General features: G+C 44.5%; 1 protein-coding gene across 2 annotated transcripts in view; it reads right to left on the bottom strand.

Annotated features, from left to right (window-relative positions):
• Positions 1 to 7,677: 7,677 nt before the first annotated feature.
• LOC121582051 (multiple epidermal growth factor-like domains protein 9) overlaps positions 7,678 to 23,370 on the bottom strand; it is an 87,783-nt gene continuing 72,090 nt past the window's right edge. For both annotated transcript variants that reach the window (XM_041897565.2, XM_041897566.2), the window contains exons 5-6: positions 10,401 to 10,664; positions 7,678 to 8,394 (exon numbers count right to left, since the gene is read on the bottom strand). In XM_041897565.2, coding sequence (XP_041753499.1) covers positions 7,898 to 8,394; positions 10,401 to 10,664 — 761 coding nt within the window. In that variant the 3' untranslated portion in view covers positions 7,678 to 7,897. The remainder of the gene's footprint in view (positions 8,395 to 10,400; positions 10,665 to 23,370) is intronic.

Here is a 23,370-nt window from a genome sequence, read left to right as displayed (position 1 = left end):
TAAGTCAGAAATAAGCTACAACTACAAAAAGGTGACCAAAGGAATTCTGTGAGACACTAACATAATAAATGAACAGCACGGACACAAACATTTTACAAAAACAGATTTTTCTTTTGGTAGGTTACATTAGCTGTACATAGTGTAGCCTATTGAACAGAAAAATTGTCTGAAAAACTCAGCACCTCTGCTACAATGTAAGAATGATTGGTATGTTTCAGTGGGAAAGTTCAACCAATCTGAGTAATGCAATATGTAATGCAACTGTAGCTCAGTTGGTAGAGCATGGCGCTTGCAACGTCAGGGTTGTGGGTTTGATTCCCACGGGGGGCCAGTATGAAAAATGTATGCACTCACTAACTGTAAGTCGCTCTGGATAAGAGCGTCTGCTAAATGACTAAAATGTAAAATACCCACAATGCCCCAATTTGCCTGGATGTCAAACCAACTCAAGAGAAGAGGCCCAGAATTCCCAAAAGTTATGAAAATAGTTCACCCTCTCCTATCTACAATAGTAGCTTCCTATTTACAACCAATCAATAATAATAATATGAGTATGTAAGAAATCTAGAGTTGTGCATTGCTTTGCAAAGCTACATTGCTTTGCATGTACACCTAATTATTATTTTGATTCACATGATTCAATTCACCAAGATTGACCCGAATCACAATTAATACAAAGTGAATCTTTCGTTTCATAAAAAATAATTGTTTAAATTAATCGTTAAAAAGTTAATCAAGTTTGTATGGCCTTATTCGTGCGTGTCGGTGGAAAGTTTTTTGGGACATGACGAAAATATTAATACAAGCTAATAATAGCTCAACAGTTAACCACAGGGTACAAGACACAGTATGTTTTGAATTGGCTACCTACAGTTGAAGTCGCAAGTTTACATACACCTTAGCCAAATCCATTTAAACTCAGTTTTTCACAATTCCTGACAATTAATCCTAGTAAAAATTCCCTGTCTTAGGTCAGTTAGGATCACCACTTTATTTGAAGAATGTGAAATGTCAGAATAATAGTAGAGTGAATGATTTATTTCAGCTTTTATTTCTTTCATCACATTCCCAGTGGGTCAGAAGTTTACATACACTCAATTAGTATTTGGTAGCATTGCCTTTCAATTGTTTAACTTGGGTCAAACATTTCGGGTAGCCTTCCACAAGCTTCTCACAATAAGTTGGGTGAATTTTGGCCCATTCCTCCTGACAGAGCTGGTGTAACTGAGTCAGGTTTGCAGGCCTCCTTGCTCGCATTCTGCCCACACATTTTCTATAGGATTGAGGTCAGGGCTTTGTGATGGCCACTCCAATACCTTGACTTTGTTGTCCTTAAACCATTTTGGCACAACTTAGGAAGTATGCTTGGGGTCATTGTCCATTTGCGACCAAGCTTTAAATTCCTGACTGATGTCTTGAGATGTTGCTTCAATATATCCACATAATTTTCCTTCCTCATGATGCCATCTATTTTGTGAAGTGCACCAGTCCCTCCTGCAGCAAAGCACCCCCACAGCATGATGCTGCCACCCCCGTGCTTCACAGTTGGGATGGTGTTCTTCGGCTTGCAAGCCACCCCCTTTTTACTCCAAACATAACAATGGTCATTATGTGCAAACAGTTCTATTTTTGTTTCATCAGACCAGAGGATATCTCTCCAAAAAGTAAGATCTTTGTCCCCATGTGCAGTTGCAAACCGTAGTCTGGCTTTTTTATGGCGGTTTTGGAGCAGTGGCTTCTTCCTTGCTGAACGGCCTTTCAGGTTATGTCGATATAGGACGTGTTTTACTGTGGATATAGATACTTTTGTACCTGTTTCCTCCAGCATCTTCACAAGGTCCTTTGCTGTTGTTCTGGGATTGATTTGCACTTTTCGCACCAAAGTACGTTCATCTCTAGGAGACAGAACGTGTCTCCTTCCTGAGCGGTATGACGGCTGCGTGGTCCCATGGTGTTTGTACAGATGAACGTGTTACCTTCTGGCGTTTGGAAATTGCTCCCAAGGATGAACCAGACTTGTGGAGGTCTACAATTTTTTTTCTGAGGTCTTGGCTGATTTCTTTTGATTTTCCCATGATGTCAAGCAAAGAGGCAATGAGTTTGAAGGTAGGCCTTGAAATACATCCACAGGTACACCTCCAATTGACTCAAATTATGTCAATTAGCCTATCAGAAGCTTCTAAAGCCATGACATCATTTTCTGGAATTTTCCAAGCTGTTTAAAGGCACCGTCAACTTAGTGTATGTAAACTTCTGACCCACTGGAATTGTGATACAGTGAATTATAAGTGTTACAATTGTTGGAAAAATTACGTGTCATGCACAAAGTAGATGTCCTAACCGACTTGCCAAAACTACAGTTTGTTAACAAGAAATTTGTGGAGTGGTTGAAAAACAAGTTTTAATAATATGCCATTTAGCAGACGCTTTTATCCAAAGCGACTTACAGTCATGCGTGCATACATTTTTTTTTTTTTTTTGTGTATGGGTGGTCCCGGGGATCGAACCCACTACCTTGGCGTTACAAGCGCCGTGCTCTACCAGCTGAGCTACAGAGGACCACAACCTGAGTGTATGTAAACTTCCAACTTCAACTGTAGTTATTATTCTGCTCTCTATCATATTATATAGGCCTACATGCTACTGCAATGTCCGACTGTCACTCGTCTTGCACACATGCAAGTGATGCGCACAAACACAGATGTGCCAAAGTGTCATTCCGATCCTGGCTGATACAATATGTTGATTTTTATTTGATTGATAAAATATATATTTTTTAACTGTGCCTAAATAAATTACATGGACATTAATTTTTACTGTTAATGACTTTTCCAAAACTTTTTGGATTTGATCATTTTCCAAATCTTTTTCAGGCCTGGAGAAACACCATTTAAAAATTCAGTGACTTTTCCGGGATTTTCCATGTGGACATAAGACTGTAAAAACATCAGGAAATCAGCTCAAAGTGATTTTAATTTAAGAAATCTGTCCAAATATTCCCACACATAATAGAGAGACACGTGATCGTATACAAATGTTAGCAAGGTTTGAAATTATTATGTTTTAGTCAAACATATCTGTTTGGGCTTCTTGCGGTCAATTTGAAGTCTACAAATTATTTGTAATTATGTTCCGGCCCCCCGACCATCCGCTCCAGAAGAAAATCGGCCCGCGGCTGAATCTAGTTGATGATCCCTGACGTACAGTGTACACTATCTATACAAAAGTATGTGGACACCCCTTCAAATTAGTGGATTCGGCTATTTCAGCCACACCCGTTGCTGACAGGTGTATAAAATCGAGCACACAGCCATGCAATCTCCATAGACAAACATTGGCAGTACAATGGCCTTACTGAAGAGCTCAGTGACTTTCAACGTGACACCGTCATAGGATGCCACCTTTCCAACAAGTCAGTTTGTCAAATTTCTGCCCTGCTAGAGCTGCCCCGGTCAACTGTAAGTGCTGTTATTGTGAAGTGGAAACGTCTAGGAGCAACAATGGCTCAGCCGCAAAGTGGTAGGCCACACAAGCTCACAGAACAGGCACGCTGAAGTGCATAGCGCGTAAAAGTGTGTCTGTCCTCAGTTGCAACACTCACTACCAAGTTCCAAACTGCCTCTGAAAGCAACGTCAGCACAATAACTGTTCGTCGGGAGCTTCATGAAATGGGTACACAAGCCTAAGATCACCATGCGCAATGCCAAGCATCGGCTGGAGTGGTGTAATGCTCGCCGCCATTGGACTCTGGAGCAGTGGAAACGCATTCTCTGGAGTGATGAATCACGCTTCACCATCTGGCAGTCCAACGGACAAATCTGGGTTTGGCGGATGCCAGGAGAACACTACCTGCCCAAATGCATAGTGTCAACTGTAAAGTTTGGTGGAGGAGGAATAATGGTCTGGGGCTGTTTTTCATGGTTAGGGCTAGGTCCCTTAGTTCCAGTGATGGGAAATCTCAACGCTACAGCATAAAATTACATTGTAGACGATTCTGTGCTTCCAACTTTATGGCAACAGTTTGGGGAAGGCCCTTTCCTGTTTCAGCATGACAATGCCCCATGCACAAAGCGAGGTCCATACAGAAATGGTTTGTCGAGATCGGTGTGGAAGAATTTGACTACCCTGCACAGAGCCCTGACCTCAAGCCCATCGAACACCCTTGGGATGAATTGGAACGCCGACTGCGAGCCAGGCCTAATCGCCCAACATCAGTGCCTGACCTCACTAATGCTCGTGGCTGAATGGAAGCAAGTCCCCGCAGCAATGTTCCAACTTCTAACGGAAAGCCTTCCCAGAAGAGTGGAGGCTGTTATACCATGATTTTGGAATAAGATGTTCGACGAGCAGGTGTCCACATACTTTTGGTTATGTAGTATATGTGCAATATGTAACTTTTTGGGCGACCCGACCAAATTCACAAAGAAAAGTCAGTTATAGATCTATCATTCTAATTGAAAGCAAGTCTAAGAAGCGGTAGATCTGTTCTACAGTATGTGTGCTATTTCTATGCTTCCTGTTCTTAAATTAATTTGAGTCTTTTACTTTAGGTTTTGTACACCAGCTTCAAACAACTGAAAATACAATTTCACAGCGCTTTAGATGGTACAATGATTCTCTACACAATGACTGCTTGTTTTGTCACAAACTGAAATTAAGCTAACTATTCTAATTTTATCAAACAGAAAATGCCGGAGCGATTTCTGCATATTGCACCATTCATATAATAAATGAACAACGCTGACACAAAAATTTAACAAAAACTGATTTTAATTTTGGTAGGTTACATTAGCTGTGGTATGTACAAGGTGTATCGGACAGAAAAAGGTTCTGGTAAACCTCAGCACCTATGCCCCTGCTTCTATGGAAGAATCATGGTTGGTATGTCGTTTCAGTGGGAAGAGATCAGAGTTGAGAATACCCCCAATATGGCTGGATGTCAAAACAACCCAGAGAAGAGGCCCAGAATTTCCCAAAGTCCTGAAAATAATTCACCCTTTATCTACAATAGTAGCTTCTTATTTACAACCAATCTGTACATCATGTTCACATTTACAATGAGCAGGACAGTACCTGAAGGAGTAAGAGCACATCATCTCTAGGTGGAAGGATGGGGAGAAATGTATGGCAGGGAGACGGGGGGTGTTCAAAGCTTCAGATCTGTTGAGCAGCTTGAAGGAAGGTAAGAACCATTAGTGATAACTGAAGCTGGACATGTGATATACACTGAGTGCATCCCTTCATGGCAGCTGTGTATCCATCTGCAAATAAAAACATTTCAGCAGGATAATGCCCCATGCCACAAGGCTAGGATTGTCCAGGAATGGTTCCACAAACAACAGTGGGCTGCCCAGTCACCAGGTCTAAATCCAACTGATTATCTGTGGGATGAGATAGAACAAGCTATTCAGAGTGGAGATCCACTACCAGTCAACTAGACACAACTGTGGAAAGCATTGGAGTCAACATGGGCCAGCATCCCTGTGGAACGCTTTCGACACCTTGTAGAGTCCATGCCCTAAAGAATTGAGGCTGTTCTGAAGGCTGAAGTGGGTTCAACTCAATATTAGGAAGGTGTTCCTAATGTTTTATACACTCAGTGCGCATGAGAATTGTTAGGTAATTACAATTTCAAAGAAACCTTTATCTGGTATGGTGACAATAGTTCTCCCAAATCTAATAATTCAAACCAGTTTACGTTGGATTCAAAATAATTGGGAAAGAGCTCTGCCTTCCCTATTTCCGCATGCTTTTGAATTCATCGCTAAATGGTTTATTCTGTTTCCAGTAGCATTACTAGCTAAGCTACAAAAAAGTTGCAAGAGTACGGGTGTTGTTAAACCCCGCTGTCCTGGCTAAATTCCCAGTCAGGCCCTCAGACAATCGTGCCTCCATAATCACCCCGATTCATAATTAGGATGATGCACTTCCTCATCTGTCCTCTGTGACAGCTGGGTGATGTTCACTAGGAAACACGGGTAGTAAAACGTTTTCAAACAGAAAACGAAACAAGTCCAGGTAGTGCCTCCCCGTTTCAGTCTTTTTCTTCTGTTTCATGCCTACTGAACTCGAGCGTCATCATCCAGGTGGAAGTAGTAGATAAAGAGTAAAGCTCTTTGAGCGCCTGCTACACAAATCTAATTCATTATTATTATTATTATTATTATTATTAATAAAATAAGAAACCATGAAAACGACTTCTCCTGCCTTGAAACTTAAACAACGGTCAGAGAACGTTCAGTTTCAGCCATAAACCAATACATTTTCTGTAATGGGCCTTCTGGCATCTGCATGGCTAAAATCTGGCTGTGCAACACATTAGCAGTAAGCTTATTGAGGAAAACAGAAAGCAATACATTATAAAATAACATCAACAAAAACACTTAAAACGGGACTTGTTTCAAATCTGGAGCCTCTCATTTTCTCCTAGTGAAATAGATGCCATCGGCCCAATACTTAACATGTACCAGAGCCCTGCAATAGTTTCATTTTAGTGTCATTTCAGTCAGAGGAAAATATACCAAAATGGCCCCACATCAGTGTTGTATGAATCATAATTGTTGCAAAACTATTGTCCATTTTCTCTCTCATTATACAATGTAAATGCACAATTTTGAAGCAAGTTATCCTCCATTGAAACCAACCAGGACAATACACTCTCCCTTTATTTTGTGTGTATGTGTTTTGTTATGGTACAAGGTGTGCATGTGTTTATTTAGTGCTTGTGCATGTGTGTGCAGTACTGTATGTGCAAACATAGTGTTTGAGGATGTGTATATGAAGAGGTGCACATACTGTAAATATTCAGTATGTTTTTGATTGTGTGATGCAGCGTTTCAGAGTGGGCTTCAGTTCACTGGTTTCACAGGCCTGGCTGGATACCCAGCCTTTACGGGCCTCCACTCTCTTCCTGGTTCCCTGTGGGTCAAAGGTTGAATCATGAAGGGCACAAAGTCTCTGTCACTTTAACAAAGTTCCTCCTCCAAGGCCCTTCTGAACCATTCAAACTCAGGTTGTCATGTTACATTTTTTCTCCCAGTCTGGGTGACTCAGGAGTCAGTTGATTTCTGATTCTGAAGTTACTCCATCCTTCCAGCTCCTCCTCATTTTAGTACCCGCAACATTATTCTCTCTGTTGAAGTCGTCACAACAGGTAAATCATTTATTATTAAAATCCTGAGGACTGAACGATAATCCTCCTCCCCCTCTATCTCTGCCTCCCCCAGTCAGAGACCTCCCTCCCCCTCTATCTCTGCCTCCCCCAGTCAGAGACCTCCCTCCCCCCTATCTCTGCCTCCCCCAGTCAGATACCTCCCTCCCACCTATCTCTGCCTCCCCCAGTCAGAGACCTCCCTCCCCCCTATCTCTGCCTCCCCCAGTCAGAGACCTCCCTCCCCCTATCTCTGCCTCCCCCAGTCAGAGACCTCCCTCCCCCTATCTCTGCCTCCCCCAGTCAGAGACCTCCCTCCCCCCAATCTCTGCCTCCCCCAGTCAGAGACCTCCCTCCCCCCTATCTCTGCCTCCCCCAGTCAGAGACCTCCCTCCCCCCCATCTCTGCCTCCCCCCCATCTCTGCCTCCCCCAGTCAGAGACCTCCCCTCCCCCTATCTCTGCCTCCCCCAGTCAGATACCTCCCTCCCCCTATCTCTGCCTCCCCCAGTCAGAGACCTCCCTCCCCCTATCTCTGCCTCCCCCAGTCAGAGTCCCTGGGTGGGTGTGGCCACCAGGGGTGGGGTGGGCGGGTGTGGTAGAGATGGGACAGAATACGGTTTCCAGGAGGATGCGTCATGTCTTTACCACACTAGTCAAGAGGGCGGTGGTAACACCAATAAACATTGGCTTGCACACCACCGTTAAAACACCAAAGAAGAAGAAGCAGCCCCGCCCATGGCCCATCATCACGCCTTGTATATGTTGACGGGGCTGCTAAGCGCCAGCTGGCCGTTGGGCGCCACCTCCATGCCGGCCTCTTCCTCCAGCAAGCCCGACACGTCCCCCATGTTGGGCAGGCTGTCATGGTAGCTGCTGATGCTGATGTTATCCTCCTTCAGCTCGATGGTCCAAAACGGAGCGTTCAGCTTGCGATTGCGGTACTCGCGGTAGGTGTAGACACCGCCCGCCACGCCCATCAGCACCACCACCGCCACGATGATCACCGCCAAGACGATGACATTGAACTGGGTCCAGGACACCTCGGAGATGGCGGCCGTGGTGTTGGTGAGGAGACCTGGTGTGGTGCTGGAGGCTGTGGTGGTCAGCTGAGTGGTGGTGGCGTTGGAGGTGGAAGTCATGGTGTGGTCACTAGAGGGGGTAGTGGTGGTGGAGCGCAGGGTCAGAGTGGTGGTGGTGGGGGCAGTCGTTGTCCTGTTCTGCTCAGGGGTGGGAGTGACTATGGCTGGGGAAGAGAGGCAAGTGTGTATGTTAGCACAAGGAACGCTTCACTGTCTTGTCTCGTGATAAAGGTCACTGCTAATTGTTTTACTATTATGCATCCTCAGCTTGGTTTGTTTATTTTATTATATATCTTTATACACTGCTCAAAAAAATAAAGGGAACACTTAAACAACACATCCTAGATCTGAATGAATGAAATAATCTTATTAAATACTTTTTTCTTTACATAGTTGAATGTGCTGACAACAAAATCACACAAAAATTATCAATGGAAATCAAATGTATCAACCCATGGAGGTCTGGATTTGGAGTCACCCTCAAAATTAAAGTGGAAAACCACACTACAGGCTGATCCAACATTGATGTAAAGTCCTTAAAACCAGTCAAAATGAGGCTCAGTAGTGTGTGTGGCCTCCACGTGCCTGTATGACCTCCCTACAACGCCTGGGCATGCTCCTGATGAGGTGGCGGATGGTCTCCTGAGGGATCGCCTCCCAGACCTGGACTAAAGTATCCGCCAACTCCTGGACAGTCTGTGGTGCAACGTGGCGTTGGTCGATGGAGCGAGACATGATGTCCCAGATGTGCTCAATTGGATTCAGGTCTGGGGAACGGGCGGGCCAGTCCATAGCATCAATGCCTTCCTCTTGCAGGAACTGCTGACACACTCCAGCCACATGAGGTCTAGCATTGTCTTGCATTAGGAGGACCCCAGGGCCAACCGCACCAGCATATGGTCTCACAAGGGGTCTGAGGATCTCATCTCAGTACCTAATGGCAGCCAGGCTACCTCTGGCGAGCACATGGAGGGCTGTGCGGCCCCCCAAAGAAATGCCACCCCACATCATGACTGACCCACCGCCAAACCGGTCATGCTGGAGGATGTTGCAGGCAGCAGAACGTTCTCCACGGCGTCTCCAGACTGTCACGTCTGTCACATGTGCTCAGTGTGAACCTGCTTTCATCTGTGAAGAGCACAGGGCGCCAGTGGCGAATTCGCCAATCTTGGTGTTCTCTGGCAAATGCCAAACCTGCACGTGTTGGGCTGTAAGCACAACCCCCACCTGTGGACGTCGGGCCCTCATACCACCCTCATGGAGTCTGTTTCTGACCGTTTGAGCAGACACATGCACATTTGTGGCCTGCTGGAGGTCTTTTTGCAGGGCTCTGGCAGTGCTCCTCCTGCTCCTCCTTGCACAAAGGCGGAGGTAGCGGTCCTGCTGCTGGGTTGTTGCCCTCCTACGGCCTCCTCCACGTCTCCTGATGTACTGGCCTGTCTCCTGGTAGCGCCTCCATGCTCTGGACACTACGCTGACAGACACAGCAAACCTTCTTGCCACAGCTCGCATTGATGTGCCATCCTGGATGAGCTGCACTACCTGAGCCACTTGTGTGGTTGTAGACTCCGTCTCATGCTACCACTAGAGTGAAAGCACCGCCAGCATTCAAAAGTGACCAAAACATCAGCCAGGAAGCATAGGAACTGAGAAGTGGTCTGTGGTCACCACCTGCAGAACCACTTCTTTATTGGGGGTGTCTTGCTAATTGCCTATAATTTCCAACTGTTGTCTATTCCATTTGCACAACAACATGTGCAATTTATTGTCAATCAGTGTTGCTTCCTAAGTGGACAGTTTGATTTCACAGAAGTGTGATTGACTTGGAGTTACATTGTGTTGTTTAAGTGTTCCCTTTATTTTGTTGAGCAGTGTATATACTTATTCAATGGTGATTACAGGGGAATATCTCACATTCACAGAAACGTTGCTAATGTACATTTAACTCAGTGTGAATCCATTGTTATAATCTAGTGTTATATTACCACTTTTAAGAGTGTTGAAAAAATAACACTGCCTTAGAGTTACATTGTCAAAATGTTAATTTAACACAGACAGTAAGAGAGTTAAATTTAACACTGCCAGAGTTAATTGCTTTGAAGCGCTCGTCATCCATATGAAAAGATACTCGGTAGAACAATGATGATGATTATTCTTAAATGATTCTGACCTTTGCAGCTGTGGATGATGGCACTACCCACGTAGCCTTCAGCGCAGCGCTCGCAGTGTTTCCCCGACGTGTTGTTGACACAGCTCAGGCAGTGGCCCGTCTCAGGGTTGCAGATGCGGGGCGAGGTCCCGGGGTCGGCGTTCCCGCTGCAGTTGCAAGGCAGGCAGATGCTGTCCGCGTTATAGAAGCCACCCCTGCACTGGTCACAGTGGGGCCCCTGGTACTCTGGCTTACACTGGTCACACACAGATTGTCCACTGGGGTCTGGGATGAAGACAGAGACATCACAGCTGGGTTCAGTATGAGGAGTCAAGAATACCTTCTACCACTAGGTGGTGGTAGCGTACTATGGGATCAAACGTTTGTAACGCTTGACTGGAGCGTGGGTTGTGTTGGTATGATAGACAATTGAAACTGAAAATAGAAAGTATACTTTACACACCACAAGAGCTTTTTTGTGAGAACAAAGATCATTTCCGACATCCCTTATTTGTTTTCAAGATGACAAATCTCTGCACAAAAGAACATTTCTCAGGATGCATATAAGCACTGTGGCAGAAATGTAACACCAGAGACAACTTCAAATGTGAACCAATCACGAATGTGTTAGGGTAAAATGTCCCTCCCACTTGCAATATATTGATGGGTTACATTTATTCTCTCTGTGGATAAGAAGTCAACATACAGTACGGCATTGCCTTGCTCAGCTGGTAGAGCATGGTGTTTGCAAAGCCAGGATAGTGGGTTCAATTCCCAGGACTACCCATAGGTAAAATGTATGCACTCATGACAAAGTTGCTTTGGATAAAAGTGTCTGCTAAATGGAATATATTATTATTATTGACAAAGATGCTAGGATACCATCAAGAAGCTAAGTACACTAATTTTCAACACCGATCCCATCACACTAAGATCCCTTCACACTAAGATGGTGTCACACTAAGATGGTGTCACACTACGATGGTGTCACACTACGATGGTGTCACACTAAGATGGTGTCACACTAAGATGGTGTCACACTACGATGGTGTCACACTACGATGGTGTCACACTAAGATGGTGTCACACTAAGATCCTGTCACACTAAGATCCCGTCACACTAAGATCCTGTCACACTAAGATCCTGTCACACTAAGATCCCGTCACACTAAGATGGTGTCACACTCAAATGGTGTCACATTAAGATCCCATCACACTAAGATGGTGTCACACTCAAATGGTGTCACACTAAGATCTTGTCACACTACGATGGTGTCACACTAAGATCCCGTCACACTAAGATGGTGTCACACTAAAATGGTGTCACACTAAAATGGTGTCACACTAAAATGGTGTAACACTAAGATCCTGTCACACTAAGATGGTGTCACACTAAAAATCCTGTCACACTAAGATGGTGTCACACTAAAATGGTGTAACACTAAGATGGTGTCACACTAAGATGGTGTCACACTAATATCCCGTCATACTAAGATCCCGTCACACTAAGAAGGTTGTCACACTAAGATCTCGTCACACTAAGATGGTGTCACACTAAGATCCCGTCACACTAAGATGGTGTCACACTCAAATGGTGTCACACTAAGATCCCGTCACACTAAGATGGTGTCACACTCAGATGGTGTCACACTAAGATCCTGTCACACTAAAATGGTGTCACACTAAAATGGTGTAACACTAAGATCCCGTTACACTAAGATGGTGTCACACTAAGATGGTGTCACACTAAGATGGTGTCACACTAAAATGGTGTCACACTAAAATGGTGTCACACTAAGATCCCGTCACACTAAGATCCCGTCACACTAAGATGGTGTCACACTAAGATCCTGTCACACTAAGATGGTGTCACACTAAAATGGTGTCACACTAAAATGGTGTAACACTAAGATCCCGTCACACTAAGATGGTGTCACACTAAGATGGTGTCACACTAATATCCCGTCACACTAAGAAGGTTGTCACACTAAGATCCCGTCACACTACAATGGTGTCACACTAAGATGGTGTCACACTCAAATGGTGTCACACTAAGATCCCGTCACACTAAGATGGTGTCACACTCAAATGGTGTCACACTAAGATCCTGTCACACTAAGATCCTGTCACACTAAAATGGTGTCACACTAAAATGGTGTAACACTAAGATCCCGTCACACTAAGATGGTGTCACACTAAGATGGTGTCACACTAAGATGGTGTCACACTAAAATGGTGTCACACTAAGATGGTGTCACACTAAGATGGTGTCACACTAAGATGGTGTCACACTAAGATCCTGTCACACTAAGATGGTGTCACACTAAAATGGTGTCACACTAAAATGGTGTAACACTAAGATCCCGTCACACTAAGATGGTGTCACACTAAGATGGTGTCACACTAATATCCCGTCACACTAAGAAGGTTGTCACACTAAGATCCCGTCACACTACAATGGTGTCACACTAAGATGGTGTCACACTAAGATGGTGTCACACTAATATCCCGTCACACTAAGATCCCATTACACTAAGATCCCGTCACACTAAGATGGTGTCACACTAAGATCCTGTCACACTAAGATCCTGTCACACTAAGATCCCGTCACACTAAGATCCCGTCACACTAAGATGGTGTCACACTCAAATGGTGTCACACTAAGATCCTGTCACACTACGATGGTGTCACACTAAGATCCCGTCACACTAGGATCCCGTCACACTACGATGGTGTCAAACTAAGATCCCGTCACACTACGATGGTGTCACACTAAAATGGTGTCACACTAAAATGGTGTAACACTAAGATCCCGTCACACTAAGATGGTGTCACACTAAGATGGTGTCACACTAAGATGGTGTCACACTAAGATGGTGTCACACTAAGATGCCGTCACACTAAGATGGTGTCACACTAAGATCCTGTCACACTAAGATCCCGTCACACTAAGATCCCGTCACACTAAGATCCCGTCACACTAAGATCCCGTCACACTAAGATGGTGTCACACTAAGATCCCGTCACACTAAGATCCCGTCACACTAAGATCCCGTCACACTAAGATCCTGTCACACTAAGATCCTGTCAAACTAAGAAGGTTGTCACACTAAGATCCCGTCACACTAAGATCCTGTCAAACTAAGAAGGTTGTCACACTAAGATCCCGTCACACTAAGATGGTGTCACACTAAGATGGTGTCACACTAAGATGGTGATTTGTCCTCTGCACATACTGTACACCTAGTTGACCAGAAACATCCAATGTCGCTCTGTGGCCACAATCCTATCATCAGATGCATTTTACAACCAGATGTACACAGGGCCCAACAGTCTAGAACACAAAATATTAGAAAGAATGGTGGAATTGTATGAGCAGCTTGTACTGTACTATTAAACTGAAGCCCCAACATATGACTGACATTTCTGTTCTACATCTGAGCTCCACAATCTGTGCGGTTGCTTCCACTTCTACCCTTTGTGTCTGTGCAGTCTTTACTCCCAATCTAATTAAAAAACGATTAACCACAGAAGTCTCTGTTATCCACCGGAGGCGAGTCGTGTTCAAACTAACTGTAAAAACAAACCATAACAAGATTTCCTCACAGTGCATCATCTTTGTTTTTTAAGCCCAGAATTTTAATCACTAAGCTCAAAATGGATGTGTCGTGGCCCACAACGTCTAAGGTCTTCAGAGATAAAACATGCCAGAGAGACTGTGGGTACAGTAATCTCGTTCCCAGACACTTCTGCCCACTGGGATACTGTAGTTTAATAGCTTTCATTGCATGTTGACAATGCCCAACTTACCCGAACTAAGAGTGAGTACTGACTTCAAATGTATTGTTAGATATCATGAATTAATCAATCGGTCACGTGCTCTTCTTTTTATGGCAACGAGAGGGAATTAAAGAATACAAAAGCACAATTTATTTCACTCTTTTACTATTCGAGTTAACTTTACCTCAGGATTGTTCAATTCTGAGGAAGATAAAAAAAAAAAAGGAGTGAAATTTGCTCTGGTGCAAAGGCTTGGTGATATACACATCTAGTTCCTACACTGTTGAATCAGGAAGCAATGAACCGGTAAGCACTAGGACCTTTCTCTGTACCTTCTCTCACTTTGCCTTCTGCATTGGACTGCCAACAGAATGTAAAACAAGCTGATCAAAGGACATCCACTCGTCGGATGACTGCGACTCTGGGGGAACACACTTTGAGCTAAACCAATTTCACAGGTAATGTGCAGAATAACAGACTAGGAGGATAATGACCATCATCAGCCACAGCAGGGAAACGGGAAATAGAAAGCGGTGACATTAAGTGAAATATTAGAGGGGCTCATTTAAAAGCATTTACTGTTGCAGCAGAGAGGCTGCAAATTCATTTCACACACACATGTGTACACACACAGTGACAGATTAGTGATGCACGCTGGAAGTATTCAGGTGCCTCAGAAACTCCTTGAAACCTGTGTGGTGTGTGCCAGATGATTGTAGGGAGCCTAAGGACACTACGTTCTCTAGTGAAAAAGTGTCATATGACGAAGAGAAACAGAGTGAGACACAGAGAGAGAAACAGTTTCCTCTTTTAGCATTGGCCTTTTTACCTTTTGCCTAATAAACATCCAGCCCCAGCGTATTGGGTGAACCAGAGTGTAAAATAATTTCCATTGCAAATGTGATAAATAAATCCTTCCTGTGCAATTAATTTGACTTTTGCCACAGGGGAGTCCCATTTTAAACCATACAGAACTGCTGTATTAATATTGGTCAAAACACAGACTTGTATCAGTCTGCAGAAATTGCCTGAGCCTACAAGGTCATAGCCATAACTAAAGCAGAGCTCGAACCTCTGACGTCCCCTTGTCCCACCATACCTTATTTATCTCAGTGTGCAGCTTCCAGTGAACAGCAGAGGGGAAATTGTGTTAGTTCGATTTTGACCTTGGTGTTTTTTACATGACTAATGCCATACTCGGCCTACTGCCATAATCCGTTTGATATCGAATTATTAGTGTGCATGTAAAACGTGCTCAGCGTTTCATATACTGTTTTGGGCTATAGAGTGGCCCCGGAGCGGGAAACGGAGCAAGGGGCCACTCTGGACTTGGTCTGAAAAACACAGGATTACAGGAAGTTCTATTGTTGGTCCGCTCCTGTGTTGTGGAAGGAAACAGCAGGGTGGCTGCCAGCTGGACGCGTGGCCCCTCAATAAACTCATCTGTCAGCACCACTGTGCAGGAAACACAACATGCAGAGTCTACCTTTCATTACAAAACGAGGACTTATAGTCAGGTAAAGCACGTAACTGCCTCTTGAAAATGGGTACTATTGTACATTAAATAATCAACATGGTACTGTACATACAGTGGGGGAAAAAAGTATTTAGTCAGCCACCATTTGTGCAAGTTCTCCCACTTAAAAAGATGAGAGAGGCCTGTAATTTTCATCATAGGTACACGTCAACTATGACAGACAAAACGATGGAAAAAAATCCAGAAAATCACATTGTAGGATTTTTAATGAATTTATTTGCAAATTATGGTGGAAAATAAGTATTTGGTCAATAACAAAAGTTTCTCAATACTTTGTTATATACCCTTTGTTGGCAATGACACAGGTCAAACGTTTTCTGTAAGTCTTCACAAGGTTTTCACACACTGTTGCTGGTATTTTGGCCCATTCCTCCATGCAGATCTCCTCTAGAGCAGTGATGTTTTGGGGCTGTCGCTGGGCAACACGGACTTTCAACTCCCTCCAAAGATTTTCTATGGGGTTGAGATCTGGAGACTGGCTAGGCCACTCCAGGACCTTGAAATGCTTCTTACGAAGCCACTCCTTCGTTGCCCGGGCGGTGTGTTTGGGATCAGTGTCATGCTGAAAGACCCAGCCACGTTTCATCTTCAATGCCCTTGCTGATGGAAGGAGGTTTTCACTCAAAATCTCACGATACATGGCCCCATTCATTCTTTCCTTTACACGGATCAGTCGTCCTGGTCCCTTTGCAGAAAAATAGCCCCAAAGCATGATGTTTCCACCCCCATGCTTCACAGTAGGTATGGTGTTCTTTGGATGCAACTCAGCATTCTTTGTCCTCCAAACACGACGAGTTGAGTTTTTACCAAAAAATTCTATTTTGTTTTCATCTGACCATATGACATTCTCCCAATCCTCTTCTGGATCATCCAAATGCACTCTAGCAAACTTCAGACGGGCCTGGACATGTACTGGCTTAAGCAGGGGGACACGTCTGGCACTGCAGGATTTGAGTCCCTGGCGGCGTAGTGTGTTACTGATGGTAGGCTTTGTTACTTTGGTCCCAGCTCTCCGCAGGTCATTCACTAGGTCCCCCCGTGTGGTTCTGGGATTTTTGCTCACCGTTCTTGTGATCATTTTGACCCCACGGGGTGAGATCTTGCATGGAGCCCCAGATTGAGGGAGATTATCAGTGGTCTTGTATGTCTTCCATTTCCTAATAATTGCTCCCACAGTTGATTTCTTCAAACCAAGCTGCTTACCTATTGCAGATTCAGTCTTCCCAGCCTGGTGCAGGTCTACAATTTTGTTTCTGGTGTCCTTTGACAGCTCTTTGGTCTTGGCCATAGTGGAGTTTGGAGTGTGACTGTTTGAGGTTGTGGACAGGTGTCTTTTATACTGATAACAAGTTCAAACAGGTGCCATTAATACAGGTAACGAGTGGAGGACAGAGGAGCCTCTTAAAGAAGAAGTTACAGGTCTGTGAGAGCCAGAAATCTTGCTTGTTTGTAGGTGACCAAATACTTATTTTCCACCATCATTTGCAAATAAATTCATTAAAAATCCTACAATGTGATTTTCTGGATTTTTTTCCCTCAATTTGTCTGTCATAGTTGACGTGTACCTATGATGAAAATTACAGGCCTCTCTCGTCTTTTTAAGTGGGAGAACTTGCACAATTGGTGGCTGACTAAATACCTTTTTCCCCCACTGTAAATGTATCTGGTGAATTGTTGAATTATTAACTGAGTACCAGTCTAGAGGCTTCTTCTCAAAAGACGTTCAAAGGCCTTCGAGTAGTTAATTAAAACCTCAAAGTGACATATTCATAGATTTGGGTCATGTGTACACAGAAGGATGGCCCAATTTTTGACCCGATAGCAAATTAATGGAGGCCGGATCCTTCCCCAGATGGCAAACGCTCACAAAACTACAAGAATCAACATGGGTCTGAAATTATATGAGTTTATGTATGTATTGTAATTCAGCTTTTAGCTGCATATGAATAAACTAAAAGAACCAAAATGATTTTTTGTTGTTGCAGTTTCCTTTTATCACATCATATTAAAAATGGCTTTGGATTTCCATGGGTCAGGGGAGTGTTGTGAGGTGACTGATAGAGACCTTACCCGCACGACCCTTATATTATATAGCTCCAAGCTTGATGGACTAGACTACAGTATAACACTTCAGCGTCTTGGCCAGTGACGCTGCGACCAATGCTAAACCATGCTAGACAGAGCATGTGAAATGAAACCAATATCTGGGACACACGAGCGAGGAGGCATGTGCTAGCTAGGGGGCTCCCGCAGTTTCCTCACTGCCTAGTGGATAACAAGAATCTCCTCTCATCCTTCTCTCCTCCACAGCCAACAGACACACTTCAATCTTCTGAGTCAGTGGAGAACGAGATGAGACGTGCCAAAGCACTTTTTTTTTTTTTTTACATTTTAGTCATTTAGCAGATGCTCTTATCCAGAGCGACTTACAAGAGCATTAGGGTCGCCTTGCTCAAGGGCACAGACCAATTTTCCACCTAGTTGGCTGAGGGATTCGAACCAGCGACCTTTCAGTTTCTGGACCAACGCTATTAACCGCTAGGCTACATGCCGCCAAACACACGCTCAAGGGGTAAAGCTGTCACCACCACTGCACATCCAAATCTAGGGACCAGGTTGGAAGTTTAACAGGAGAAGACATGTTCCTAAATGTGCTGGAGAAGCAGTTAAGCCTAAGTTTTTTGTAAAAATGTGAATGCGTCACAAAATACCCATCCAATATCCGCGTAGCCATATCATTCGATTTTATGATTGGTAGGCGATAAAAACCAATAAAATGATACAGTATCCACGTTGGATTTAGACACTTAAGTAGCTCAAATAAACATAACACACAGAATTCCATTCAGTATGCTGCTGTCGTATATAGTAAGTGAAGTATTGGATGAATGGGTGCAATAATCTCTGGAACAAGCAAACAAATTAATTCTAAAAGCTTTAACAAGAGCAGGGCATTTTGTTTCATTTAAAACAGCATAACATTTTATTAAAGAAGATACTAGCCTATTTCTGATACTATGTCATGCCTATTTCATAGTCAGCAGCCAGGCGTTGTTCAGTAGACATAAGCCCCCCAGGACGCACTGTATCTGATTGACCCTCCATTTGTATGCGTTGGACTGCAGGAGCATTTATCCACATCATCAACTTAGCCAGAGGGGCTTTCACAGCCCTCCCAGAGCATTATCAGGGGTACAGGCATTTTAACACTTGTTGGCGTTGCCAGGGCAACCAGTCTCCTCCTCTGTGGTCCCTTCAGTTTGGCTGTCAATCATTCTTACTGTGCGTTAAACCCAGAGAGAGAGAGAGAGAGAGAGAGAGAGAGAGAGAGAGGAGAGAGAGAGAGAGGGAGAGAGAGAGAGAGAGAGAGAGAAGTAGTAGTATTAGGAGAGTGTGTAGGTTAAATGACAGACAGACGGGGAGATAGATCGATCAATAGATACTAAAAAGATTGGAATGAAGACTGACCGGTGCTAAAACAGCTGTGACGCTTCCACATCGAGGACAATCTAGGTACAGTATGAAGGACAAGAGTGAATCAGTTGCCATTAAAGGTGGTGGTAAGTAATTCATAAATTTGATGGTATACTGTTACGTTACCTTAAAAAGGTCCACTGCAGCCGTTTTTATCTCAATGTCAAATCATTTCTGGGTAACAATTAAGTATCTTACTGTGATTGTTTTCAATTAAAATGGTCAAAAAGAAACAAAATATTAGCAAAGAGCAATTTCTCAAGCAAGAATTTAGCTACGACTGTCTGGGAGTGGTCTGATTGGCTGAAATTTTAGGTGGTCTTTTCAAACATCTCTTACACTAAAAGGGCATTATCATAATTTCCACAATTTCACATTATTATTCCAACCTCATAGTGTGGGTATACAGAGGGGAGAACAAGTATTTGATACACTGCCGATTTTGCAGGTTTTCCTACTTACAAAGCATGTAGAGGTCTGTACTTTTTATCATAGGTACACTTCAACTGTGAGAGACAGAATCTAAAACAAAAATCCAGAAAATCACATTGTATGATTTTTAAGTAATTAATTTGCTTTTTATTGCATGACATAAGTATTTGATACATCAGAAAAGCAGAACTTAATATTTGGTACAGAAACCTTTGTTTGCAATTACAGAGATCATACGTTTCCTGTAGGTCTTGACCAGGTTTGCACACACTGCAGCAGGGATTTTGGCCCACTCCTCCATATAGACCTTCTCCAGATCCTTCAGGTTTCGGGGCTGTCGCTGGGCAATACGGACTTTCAGCTCCCTCCAAAGATTTTCTATTGGGTTCAGGTCTGGAGACTGGCTAGGCCACTCCAGGACCTTGAGATGCTTCTTACGGAGCCACTCCTTAGTTGCCCTGGCTGTGTGTTTCGGGTCGTTGTCATGCTGGAAGAACCAGCCAGGACCCATCTTCAATGCTCTTACTGAGGGAAGGAGGTTGTTGGCCAAGATCTCGCGATACATGGCCCCTTCCATCCTCCCCTCAATACGGTGCAGTCGTCCTGTCCCCTTTGCAGAAAAGCATCCCCAAAGAATGATTTTTCCACCTCCATGCTTCATGGTTGGGATGGTGTTCTTGGGGTTGTACTCATCCTTCTTCTTCCTCCAAACACGGTGAGTGGAGTTTAGACCAAAAAGCTCTATTTTTGTCTCATCAGACCACATGACCTTCTCCCATTCCTCCTCTGGATCATCCAGATGGTCATTGGCAAACTTCAGACGGGCCTGGACATGCGCTGGCTTGAGCAGGGGGACCTTGCGTGCGTTGCAGGATTTTAATCCATGACAGCGTAGTGTGTTCCTAATGGTTTTCTTTGAGACTGTGGTCCCAGCTCTCTTCAGGTCATTGACCAGGTCCTGCCGTGTAGTTCTGGGCTGATCCCTCACCTTCATCATGATCATTGATGCCCCACGAGGTGAGATCTTGCATGGAGCCCCAGATCGAGGGTGATTGACCGTCATCTAGAACTTCTTCCATTTTCTAATAATTGCGCAAACAGTTGCTGCCTTCTCACCAAGCTGCTTGCCTATTGTCCTGTAGCCCATCCCAGCCTTGTGCAGGTCTACAATTTTAACCCTGATGTCCTTACACAGCGCTCTGGTCTTGGCCATTGTGGAGAGGTTGGAGTCTGTTTGATTGAGTGTGTGGACAGGTGTCTTTTATACAGGTAACGAGTTCAAACAGGTGCAGTTAATACAGGTAATGAGTGGAGAACAGGAGGGCTTCTTAAAGAAAAACTAACAGGTCTGTGAGAGCCGGAATTCTTACTGGTTGGTAGGTGATCAAATACTTATGTCATGCAATAAAATGCAAATTAATTACTTAAAAATCATACAATGTGATTTTCTGGATTTTTGTTTTAGATTCCGTCTCTCACAGTTGAAGTGTACCTATGATAAAAATTACAGACCTCTACATGCTTTGTAAGTAGGAAAACCTGCAAAATCGGCAGTGTATCAAATACTTGTTCTCCCCACTGTATATATACACACACACAACACAGGAAAATCTAGTTTTTGACTGCACCCTGCCTTTAAATAGGCCAATCTAAACAAGTCAAGGCAAGTGAAAATCCTCTTTTAAAATGTAGGCTAAAATCATCATAATACCTTCAAACCAAGTTGTTTAATGACACAATCCCTGGCAGAGTTGCTATTCCTCAAAGTGATTGTGTAATAACTTGGTTTGAATTAACTGAGAGGTGGCCATGCAACATGTACACAGATGGCACGCCTACAGTCTGAATAGTATTCCGTGGCAGTGGCTAAGTAACACATTGGAACTGTGAATTAGTCTCTTTGCCCATAGACTAATTTTAAGGTAAGAAAAAAATATCTTATTTTGTCATTTGTGTGAACTATCCCTTTAATCCTGAGTTGGTATGCAAACTCTCAAAACCCAGATTAGGCCAACTCCTGCATTAAAAAGCCTGTTCAATGGAAAATCAAAATCTCCATTGAAAATGCTTTTCAAGTCATTCCATGACTTGGTTTAGTCTGGGCCTTATGAGCAGGGGCGCAACTTTGGTTTTAGAAGTGGGGGGGGGGGGCATGTCCCCCCCATCCCCAGTGAAAGTTGCGGCCCTGCTTATGAGCACAACCTGCGTTTTTTTAATCCACTTTTTATCCTCGTGAAGCAGGTCACTAATTGCCTTCTTACCCTGCAGTCCAAACACAGAGCGCTTAATCACTGTGAAGTGGCTACTTTGGCAGTCTCTCCTTCACAAGGAAGCAAGCATCAGGAGTAATTTCAAGGAGGATAGGATACATATTGGATGTATTTATCACTTTGATAGATGACTTAAGCCTGCTTGTAAGATAATTGTTCTGCGGGACATTGATCCCTACAGAGCGGCCTTTCCTTCTAGAGAAAACTACTTTAAATCAGGGATTGGCTAAATAAACCCTGTCGTTAATTGGGGCCAAAGTTATAAGGCTTCATAAAATGAAACAAACCCCCAAAAGGCTATGGTGGGGAAGGCTATTTGATTGGTAGGTGTTAGATTATGGTGAGAAGATGGCCTGGGACCACCAGACAAAATGTTGCTTCGCTAAAGAGAAGCCATTTAAAACAGATCAGAAAATACCTGGCCCAATCAGTGTCCTCTAAAGAGCCTTTATCTGCAGTAAGTTATACCGCATGAACAGGAGGGGACCACACACACAGAGGAGGAGAGAGAGTGGAGAGAGAAAGAGAGAGCGGAGAGAGAGCGGAGAGAGAGCGAGAGAGAGAGAGCAGAAAGAGGAGAGAGCGAGAGAGGAGAGAAAGCGAGTGAGGAGAGCGAGGAGAGCGGACAGAGCGAGAGCGAGAGAGAGAGGAGAGAGTGAGAGAGAGGAGAGAGCGAGAGAGAGGAGAGAGCGAGAGAGAGAGCGAGAGGAGCGAGAGAGAGTGGAGAGCGAGAGAAGAGAGAGCGGAGAGAGAGCGAGAGAAAGCAGAAAGAGGAGAGAGCGAGAGAGCAGAGAGCGAGAGAGCAGAGAGCGAGAGAGCAGAGAGCGAGAGAGTGAGAGAGCAGAGAGGAGAGCGCAGAGAGGAGAGAAAGCGAGTGAGGAGAGCAAGGAGAGAGAGCGAGAGAGAGCGAGAGCGAGAGGAGAGAGCGAGAGGAGAGAGCGAGAGAGGAGAGAGCGAGAGAGAGGAGAGAGGAGAGAGGGGAGAGCGAGAGAGGAGAGCGAGAGAGAGGAGAGAGAGCGAGAGAGAGCGAGAGAGAGGAGAGAGAGCGAGAGGAGCGAGAGAGAGAGAGAGCGAGAGGAGCGAGAGAGAGTAGAGAGCGAGAGAGAGGAGAGAGCGAGGAGAGAGAGCGAGAGCGAGCGAGAGCGAGAGAGGGCGAGAGAGGGCGAGAGAGAGGAGAGAGCGAGAGGAGCGAGAGAGAGGAGCGAGAGAGAGAGAGCGAGAGAGAGCGAGAGGAGCGAGAGAGAGGAGAGTGAGAGAGAGCGAGAGAGAGAGAGAGCGCGAGCGAGAGAGCGAGAGAGGGCGAGAGAAGGCGAGAGAGAGCGAGAGAGGGCGAGAGAGGGCGAGAGAGAGCGAGGGTACTTGCTGTGGGTACTTGCTTCCATTCAGCCACAAGAGCATTAGTGATGTCGGGCACTGATGTTGGGCGATTAGGCCTGGCTCGCAGTCGGCATTCCAATTCATCCCAAAGGTGTTCGATGGGGTTGAGGTCAGGGCATAG

The sequence above is a fragment of the Coregonus clupeaformis genome, chromosome 15, assembly GCF_020615455.1.
Source record: "Coregonus clupeaformis isolate EN_2021a chromosome 15, ASM2061545v1, whole genome shotgun sequence".
NCBI classification, from domain to species: Eukaryota; Metazoa; Chordata; class Actinopteri; order Salmoniformes; family Salmonidae; genus Coregonus; species Coregonus clupeaformis.
The sequence above is the reverse complement of the archived record's forward strand: the minus strand, read 5'-3'. Positions and strand labels throughout refer to the sequence as shown.